General features: G+C 41.4%; 1 protein-coding gene across 1 annotated transcript in view; it reads left to right on the forward strand.

The window, feature by feature from the left end:
- The window catches only part of LOC107750118 (LIM domain kinase 1-like), a 55992-nt gene that overhangs the window by 37676 nt on the left and 8080 nt on the right, over window positions 1-10236 (forward strand). The window contains exons 4-11 of the mRNA XM_016565383.1: window positions 1671-1780; window positions 3060-3257; window positions 3727-3832; window positions 4001-4188; window positions 4487-4673; window positions 8556-8642; window positions 8767-8898; window positions 9120-9179. Of these exons, the coding sequence (XP_016420869.1) occupies window positions 1671-1780; window positions 3060-3257; window positions 3727-3832; window positions 4001-4188; window positions 4487-4673; window positions 8556-8642; window positions 8767-8898; window positions 9120-9179 (1068 nt within the window). The remainder of the gene's footprint in view (window positions 1-1670; window positions 1781-3059; window positions 3258-3726; window positions 3833-4000; window positions 4189-4486; window positions 4674-8555; window positions 8643-8766; window positions 8899-9119; window positions 9180-10236) is intronic.

Below are 10236 nucleotides of genomic sequence, written 5' to 3' on the forward strand. Positions count from 1 at the left end.
TTTCAGGGCTGTAGAGGTCCTCTCTAGGTGCTGATCCACCATCTGATCAGAATATGTACTGGATCCGGGTGACTGCAGTGACCATCTGATCTGGATACAGACTGGATCTGGTGGCTACGGTGACCTCGGAATAAGAAAGAAACAGACTAATATTAGCGTAGATGCCGTGATCGTGGTGATCACATGCACTGCGGAATCTTCTAGAAACTTTCCTTACATGAAAGCTGTGCTGCTTTCCCAATAACAGCGTGAGGGAGATGGGGGACTTTTGCTGCTTTATTTAGAAAAGAATGTCTGTAACTGTATTAAAAGTCAATATCAGGCAGCTGTTGATGTTCTACCCAGCAGGTTAAGGAGGGACTCTACAGAAGAGTTGTGTGTAGTTGTGTGGGTATTGGTTGACTGGAAACGGTGGTGTTGTGGTTGTGTAGCTGTGGGTGGAGCAGTGTTGTGTGTTTTCAGATGCGGTTCGGGTGTGTGTCTGGTCTGTCGGCTCTGTTTTCTGTGTTGGTTGAGAGTCTGTGAAGCAGCCACAGAAACGAGGAAGCAGCGGGCAAACAGTCACGTCACTGGAGGATCCGTCTAAAGGCCTCGTTCACACATGAATTAGGGTTCAAGCCCTCTCTTTTGATTCAAAGAAATGGACAAACTCTGTTAAACAATTTAGTATGCATCTAAGTTCATGTCATCACATTCATTGTAATGTTTCATATTTGAAAAAAAACACACCAAAAAGCTGTTGCATGAGAAGCCTTAGCCAAAAGGTGGTCTTAATTTCTCAAAATAATTTGGTCCCAAATGTCAGCCTTAAAAATCTCTAAACATCATTACATCGCATAGCAAAATATCAAAGCACACATTTCACAACACAATGCACAGATCTCATACTGTTAATAGTGTTATTATAAAGAATAGATGTAGTTTGTCATTGCTGACATGATGAAGAGAAAAGACACTTGATATAATGTTTATATAACATTATTGAAGTTATTATTATTTAACATATTTTGGGGTCATTGTATGAAAACAAGGACAAGTCTGTCTGACTTGCTGCCATTCTTTCTCAGTTATGCATCACTAAAGCATTTGTGTAGATAAACTAGACTGTCTTTATTAGATCATCTTCAGCTAGTTTGAGGCTGGACATTCCTCTGTGTTTCGAATGTCTCTCTTATTTTATGTGTAAATCTATGCAAATTAACGTGAAGAGACGTCTGTGTGTTTCATGGCTGTGATGGGAGAGGATCACTGATGCTGTGTTAAACAGCTGCTGCTGAATGAATAGATTAATATTTAATGTTTAAATGAATGATTCTTTCTCTTTGATTACTGTGAAGGACAACAGAGTTTAGCATTTTGCTATTCTCAACCATATGATGACATGCACAATCATTCAGAACCTCTTCTGTATCACTTCTTCAGAATGAAGTTATTAAAAGTCATTCTCTCTGGCTGATCCATTACTGACGGGTCTGATATGTGACGAGCTAGAACAGAATGAATGAATGGATTCATCCAATAATGTGTGAATGTGTTCTGGACACGCTCTCTCTCAGCAAACGCTCTGACAGAAACCGGAGGCAGTCGTGTGTGCTGTTGATCAGTGATGCTGCAGAAGATCCTTCAGCCTCAGCACAGAAGCGTCTCTGATCCGTGTCTGTGTGCTCCAGGTCGCCGGAGAACAGAAGTATCACCCAGAATGCTTCACCTGTCTGAGCTGCCGAGCGTTCATCGGTGATGGAGACACGTATGCTCTGGTGGAGCGGTCCAAACTCTACTGGTGAGTGACCTTCACATTATTCTCATGACAAATGGCTCCAGTTCTTTGTTCTTGACTTGAGCGTGTGCATTACGGGTTATTAATATGTGAGATGTAGCGGAGCAGAAGATGCTGTTTATCTTCATATCGTGCCATCACTAATGTTTCCCAGCGGAGGGACTTCATAAATGTGTCCATAAACCTTCCTATGGAGCGCATCTGCTTTATTCATGGGAAAACACTGAGAAGTCAATAAGCTGCTCAATAAAACATGATTTTTAGAGTTTTTTTTTTTTTTTTTTTGCTAACTGGCAATTCTGCAAAAATAAAAACATATATAATAACAATAACAATAATAACAACACATAATAATTTCAGTTACTGTAGCAATATGTTGAAATGTACAGTTTGATCGTTTGTAAACACAGTAAACTGTCCACATAGCATGATGTATGAATATGATTTGAGCCAGAACAGCATATTAATAAATAACTAATAAACCTAGTAAATGTTGTTGTGATGTTTAGCATAATATATGGGGACATTTGGCTTTAATTTCACCTTTGCGTTCCAAAAATTATTTTAAAAATGGTAACACTTTTAGATTAGGGAACACTATTCACTATGGACTTGTTGCTCATTAGCATGCATAGTACTAGCATATTGACTGTTTATTAGTACTTATTAATGCATGTCCATATTATAGATCCCTTAACCCTACCCCATACCTAAACATAAGTTCTACAACAACTACCTTACTTACTGTCAATAAGCAGCAAATTTAGAGTTTATTGAGGGAAAACTGTTAGTTAATAGTGAATGTGTTCCCTAATCTAAAGCATTAGCAAAAAATAAATAAAAACTTCCAAAATGTGTACACTTTAACCTGCTGTTTTTTAAATCATGTGTGTGTCCCAGAATGATTAGTGAGCCCTTATCAACTTACTTTCATAATCATCACCACTTATATTTATAATGACTGGAATGTTCCAGTGTGAAACACAGTTTCATGGCAGCTCAGATACTTGAACTGTTTAACTAGTTCTTATATTAAGCATTATACGTAGATGTTTGCTGATGTTATTAAGTAAAAGTATAATGTCACCAGATCATCAGAAATCCATGATATGACATCTTGTCCGTTAAACATGATATAAACTTTTAAAATCATGTTCTCGTATGAAATCATAGAGTGATTTCTGACATGTTTTGTGATGTTGTGATGGAGAGCGTCTCTTCTGCTGTGTGTTGAATGCATGCAGTCTGTCTGATGGTAATGATCGGCTGTGTCTCCCTCTAGTGGACACTGTTATTACCAGACGATCGTGACTCCGGTCACTCTGCCCGACTCGCCGTGCTCCAGGATTCCTCACACGGTCACGCTAGTGTCCATTCCCGCCTCCACCGATGGGAAACGAGGCTTGTCCGTGTCCATCGATCAGGGCTCCAGTCCCAACGGCTTCAGCCCCGAACACACACACACCGTCAGAGTCTCCGAGTGAGTGTGAAAACACTCTGCTCACTTACACCTCAACACAAACAGAACATTAGAATATTTAAACATGCAGAACATGAGAATCCTGATCAGAGGGAAAGATTCTGTTCTGATTTGTAGGTAACTGTATAAGTGTAAGAGCTTCTGTGATGCTGGAGAACGTGATGATCAGGATCATGTAGCTCTTATGCTGATCATTTACTTTAATGACAACAACACTGATACATTTACAGATCAATAATTAGGAGTAAAATATAGTTATGACTGATAACTCATATCAGATGTGTTTGATATTTTTGTGTAGAATTTACACAAGTCATTTGAATGGGGGGAAAATAAAGACTGATGATGATCTGCCAGTATACAGACTAAAGATACAAGTGATGATCAGCAGGAGTCTGGCCAGTCTTGTATTTCCATTAGAAATCGTGTGCTCCTTCATGTCTTCATGTGGTTTTGTCCGTGTGTTCAGGGTGGACCTAGAGTGCATCAGTCCAGACGTCAAGAACTCTATTCATGTTGGCGACCGGATCCTGGAGATCAATGGAACCCCAATCCAGAACGTTCCTCTGGACGAGGTGAATACAACCCTTGTGCAGATGATTCACACGTATGTGACGGCTTTATTCTATAGAGCCACAGTTAGTTTGACTGCAGACGGACTGCAATTCATGCATTCATTCATGTTTCTGGCCTTCATGACAGTGTGTTTGACTCAACGCCTCGTGTGTGTGTGTGTGTGTCAGATTGATCTGCTGATCCAGGAGACCAGTCGTCTGCTACAGCTGACCATTGAACACGACCCTCATGACCACGGCCCCTCGGAGGACCAGGTGGACGGGCCGACACCCCCTTCTGAGGGGCCCAGTCCCATCACGCCCATCACACGGCCCCCCAGCCAGGACATTAACACCTTGCGCTCGCGGATCATCACGTCAGTAAAGCACCACGCTTTTGCTGTGGCTACAGTTAGTTCCGCACATGTATCACACACAGCCAGTGTTTGTTAAGTCAGGAATCGATTGTTAGTGTTTCAACAAGTATCCAAACTTTGGCATGTAACTCCTCACTGCATACCAACATGCTAACAGCTACACAATCTCTTGCGCTGGATCACCGTCTCGATGTGTGTGTTTGGTCCATTTAGTTGTCATCGGCTGTTGTGATGCATGTTATTCTACTTGAGTTATTTGAGGTTGATTTGAACACAGTCGATGTGTGTGTTTGCGCAGGCGCAGCTACAGTATTGATAAATCTCCGTGCTCCAGTAACACTCCGTCTCCACTGTCTCTGAGGAAAGACATCGGCCGGTCCGAGTCGCTGCGTGTCGTGTCCAACAGCACACACCGAATATTCAGAGCCTCCGACCTGATCCACGGAGAGGTTCTGGGTACAGGCTGCTTCGGACAGGCCATAAAGGTGAGCACACACTCTCTGTCCTCACTATACACACAAACACACACACACTCTCTCTGTCCTCACTATACACACACACACACACTCTCTCTCTGTCCTCAATTCACACACACACACACACACAAAGTGGGGACATCCCATAGGCGTAATGGTTTTTATACTGTACAGACCGTATATTCTATTGCCGTACACCAACCCTACCCCTAAACCTACCCCTCACAGAAAACTTTGTGCTATATGTCCTCTCTACACACACACACACACACTCTCTCTGTCCTCACTATACACACACACACACACTCTCTCTCTGTCCTCAATACACACACACACACTCTCTGTCCTCTCTACACACACACACACATACACTCTCTGTCCTCACTACACACTCACACACACACACACACACACACACACTCTCTGTCCTCACTACACACACACACACACACACACACACACTCTCTCTCTCTCTGTCCTCACTACACACACACTTTCTCTTTCTGTCCCATACACTGTAGAAAAGTAAAGCCAAAATGCCCCAGATATGGCTGCTATCTTGCACCGATTATGTCATTTAGTGCCCGAGTCTGCGCAGTAGTGATTCGTTTGGAGCCCGAGCCTGTGCAGTAGTGATTTGTTTAGAGCCCGTGTCTGCGCAGTAGTGATTAGTTTGGAGCCCGAGTCTGCGCAGCAGTGATTAGTTTGGAGCCCGAGTCTGCGCAGCAGTGATTTGTTTAGAGCCCGTGTCTGCGCAGTAGTGATTAGTTTGGAGCCCGAGTCTGCACAGCAGTGATTAGTTTGGAGCCCAAGTCTGCGCAGCAGTGATTTGTTTAGAGCCCGTGTCTTCGCAGTAGTGATTCGTTTGGAGCCCGAGTCTGCACAGCAGTGATTTGTTTAGAGCCCGTGTCTGCGCAGCAGTGATTTGTTTAGAGCCCGTGTCTGCGCAGCAGTGATTCATGCAGCAGTGATTCGTTTGGAGCCAGAGTCTGCGCATCAGTGATGCATTTAGAGCCTGAGTCTGAGCAGCAGTGATTCGTTTGGAGCCCGAGTCTGCGCAGTAATAATTCATTTGGAGCCCGAGTCTGCGCAGCAGTGATTCTTTGAAGCCCGAATCTGCACAGCAGTGATTCATTTAGAGCCCGGGTCTGCACAGTAGTGATTCGTTTGGACCCCGAGTCTGCGCAGCAGTGATTCGTTTAGAGCCCGAGTCTGCACAGCAGTGATTCATGTAGTGCCCGTTGGAGCTTGAGTCTGCGCAGCAGTGAATAGTTTGGAGCTTGAGTCTGCGCAGCAGTGAATAGTTTGGAGCTTGAGTCTGCGCAGTAGTAAATAGATTGGAATCCAAGTATGCGCAGTAGTGATCATTAGGCCTGTCGCAATAATCAATATATCGACTTACCGCGCAATATATGTAGATGACCTCAATCATTTTTGGTGACGCAATATATCGCCCATTATATTTACTTAAAAATGAATGTCACCGTGTTTTTTGCATTCCACTTCCGCCTGTGTCTTTTGCAGCTTCTCGTACATAACATGGTACACATCTCATACTATTGCGCGCTGTGGTCAAATTTAAAATCTGCAGATATGGTCTTGTTTAGGGATCTAACTGATAAGAAAAAAAGAAAGTAGTGATTGTTTTTCAGCAATAGTGTGCACCCTTAATTTACAGATTTAATTATAATTTACACTTGCGGTCTTTGCACTTGATCACTTGTCTACTTACATGACGTATTTCCTGTGTTTGGCCCAAGTGTTCAAGTGGGCATGAAGATTAGTCTTTACTTTTCATTACCTGATGGGACACACTTATAGTGTTCTAAAAATGCAAGTGTTTACATAGCTTTATTTTGAATTTCAATATTTTGCATTTTAAAATGAACTTCTAATTGTCTGTTCAGTAGACTCTATAACAGATGACATGATTTAGTAATTGCGGTGCTTCCAATTAAGTGATAGAAAGCAGTTGCAAATGTTGTACAAAATACACATACTCATCTTTACACCAATAAAATGTGCAACACTTTGTTTTACTACCAAATTATATGCAATATGTAATTATTAATATTTAACGTACAATGGAAATGTCTCATGAGATCTCAGCAAAAAATTTCACAATTTATTTCTAGAATGTGATGAATGATGGGATATGCTCCTGAGCAGTGAGCAAGATGTGAATGTGTATGTTTGTCAAACATGTTGAGTTATGCATGTATAACATAAAATTAACAGAAATACCTTTTTTGTTTAAATAGAAATGGAACATTACTGTAATTAGTGCCTGCCATCAGTAAATGCTTTTTTTGTTTAACTGAGTTTATTTCAGCTGGTGGTGTACAGATATTATCTCAGAATGAGCTATAGTCATTTACTTCTTTATTTAATATTATCCTAAGACATCATAACTGTTTGTAAAGAAATAGACATTATAAATGTGTTAGGATTGCTCCTGCCTAATATCTCACAGTGGATGTTCAAGATCACGTTGACTGCATTGCATTGTGGGATATGATACTACACTATTATCCTACCTGTACTGTTTCGCACAATGATCATGTTTTCTGTATGCATTAACCATCCAGATGATTTATGAAATTCATCAAACTGTGCCGGATACAACCAGCACAGACTGCACACAATAATCCATCCCACAATGCAATGCACTGGACTGGACCTTCCATTGGCAGAATGACAAATGAACTAGAAGTGATATGAATTTAAAATATAATTTTGTACAAAATTCAATTAAATGCAAAGTAACATGAATAAACTGAATGAATGACGGATCAATGAATCATTCTCAGTTAATGATGTGTGAACACTGCAGCAGTGAAATGCTGGAAACGCTCTTCACTGCATGATGCACTGCTTCACAGACTAGTGTTAAATGTCAGCAGGTCGTATACAGCAGGGAATCACCAGAGGCCTCACGATACAATATTATCACGATACTTGTGTCACGATACAATATTATCACGATACTTGTGTCACGATACAATATTATTGTGATTTTAAATATATTGCGACATTCTGCAATATATTGTAATTTACTACCTTTTTCCAACTTCAAGTTATGTCCCCAAAGGAAAACTTTGGCAACATCTGTTTTAACTAAAGAGAAACATTTCTCAGTTTGTTTATCTCACTTCAGTTTTATTGTTGCAGTGTAAAATGGGATTGTCAAGCAGACAAACCGATCAACACTTTCATGGAAACCTGTCATAATTGTTGTATGCACCTGGCAAACTCAGCTATTAGTATTACAGTCTAATCTAGTCCACCTTAATTAAATGTAAACAGGTATGCACTGCTGTGCTACTACAGGTATTTTGAACAGTGCGACTTGAACTTGTACAAAAAAGTTGTGCAGACCCTTCAGCAATTGGGGCATTTGAAAGTAAATTACTGTTAAATTTAAAATAAATAAAACATAGTCTAACATCCGATTTAAACGTGTAAGGGCTTTCCTGATAACTTTCCGTGATGGCGCAATCTTTATTTTACTAACTTACAGCATGCTGAAGGTGACCCAGCTGACCTCACCAGAAAAAACTCAACACCACCATCTAGTGGGCTGTAAAGAAATTGATTTCATTATTCTACCAAATAGTATAATAAAAGATTGATACTTGTCGTCCGTGTATCGATACAGTATTGCCGCGGAAAATATCGCGATACTATGCTGTATCGATTTTTTCCCCCACCCCTAGTATACAGTATATACTGCGAGCATACTGTATACTCAGGCTCTATGCAGCAGACTGTGGCAGATGCAGCAGGATAAAGTACAGAATGAGTATGATAGCACTGTGATAGTATGCTGTTGTCAGTGTCTCATCAGTGTGTGTGTGTGTGTGTGTGTGTGTGTGTGTGTGTGATTGTCAGGTGACTCACAGAGAGACGGGAGAGGTGATGGTGATGAAGGAACTCATTCGATTCGACGAGGAAACACAGAGGACCTTCCTCAAAGAGGTGATGACACACACACACACTACAGCACACACACACTACACACACTAAAGCACACACACACACACTACAGCACACACACTACACACACTAAAGCACACACTTATTTATTGCTCTGTGTGTTCAGGTGAAGGTCATGAGATGCTTGGATCATCCTAACGTGCTGAAGTTCATCGGCGTCCTCTACAAAGACAAGCGGCTCAACTTCATCGCTGAGTACATCAAAGGAGGAACGCTGAGAGACATCATCAAGAATATGGTGTGTGTGAACAATATGCTCAGGAGTTTGTTTGAAGTGATAATGTAAAGCACGTCTCATGTTCAGGACAGTGTGGACTGTGCTCTTTCCCACAGCAGCTCACATTTCAACATCACAGTACTGTGCATAGGAATGCTGTCATGCTGCACTCTTGTACAAGGCTTTATGAAGGTTTGAGCATGAATATTGTCTTTCTGAATGTGAATGTCTGATCTGTGCAGGACAGCAGTTATCCATGGAAACAGAGAGTGAGTTTTGCCAAGGACATTTCCTCTGGGATGGTGAGTCAGTGCTGCCCTCATCTGGACACTCAGCCGACATCACATGACTGCTGGGTCACAGGCTTCATTTCAAACTGTTTTAAATGTTTTCTCCAGTACTTCAGTCATTATTTTACATTCATATTTTATGAGCTAAAAGGGTGAAAAACCTTAAAAGAAATGGTGAAACTTTTATTTTTTGTTAATGGAAACTAAAGCTACATTAAAGGGGTCATATGATGTTGCTAAAAAGAACATTATTTGGTGTATTTGGTGTAATGAAATCTGTTTATGTGGTTTAAGGTTAAAAAAACACATTATTTTCCACATACTGTACATTATTGTTTCTCCTCTATGGGCGAGACCAGAAAGCATAAAAGCACGTGCGGTGAAACCGGCGTCAGCTTTCTGTCATTCAGCAAGCGCTCTGTGTGTGTCAGTCTTATTTGGTGTTGTCTGTCCATTATCACTCTTTATTTTACCAATACGAGTGTAGACAAACATACGGCGAGAGCGGGCAGCATCTCAGGATGTGTGTTCTTCCCTTCCCGCGCTACATTTCGGGTGGGGATAAACACAGTTTGTGTGTTGTCTGCTTGGGAGCAAAACACGCAGAGTCAGCTGACTGTCCGCATTGCGAGTGTTTGTCACTGCGTATGCTTGCTCTCCGCGGGCTCTCTTTGAGGAGGGAAGCCCCGTTCACACTGCCAGCGACTTTTTTCGTTGTATGTCGCTAGACTCCGTGCTGTGAAGACGCTTGTGGGCGTTCCTACTGCTGTAGCTCTAATGTTATTGGTAGACTGCACGTCTGGACATATCTGGACATATAAAATGCAATCACAAACTGTATATTGCCGGTAAAACTAAGATATCATTCTATTATGACTAGGAATTAGACTTAAAAGAAATAAAAGTACCATTCTGCTGTTGGAGAGTGTTGTTATATAAACTACAGCAGTGCTCGTGCATTAAATCATTAACCGGTGCTAAACTGCTCACTGCATCATGTAATGAACAACTCGAACCATCAATGTATGAATCAAACTCACTTAGACAGCCAACAGTTTCTTTTCTACGC

Source organism: Sinocyclocheilus rhinocerous, unplaced genomic scaffold (assembly GCF_001515625.1).
Source record: "Sinocyclocheilus rhinocerous isolate Xijiao unplaced genomic scaffold, SAMN03320098_v1.1 scaffold722, whole genome shotgun sequence".
NCBI classification, from domain to species: domain Eukaryota; kingdom Metazoa; phylum Chordata; class Actinopteri; order Cypriniformes; family Cyprinidae; genus Sinocyclocheilus; species Sinocyclocheilus rhinocerous.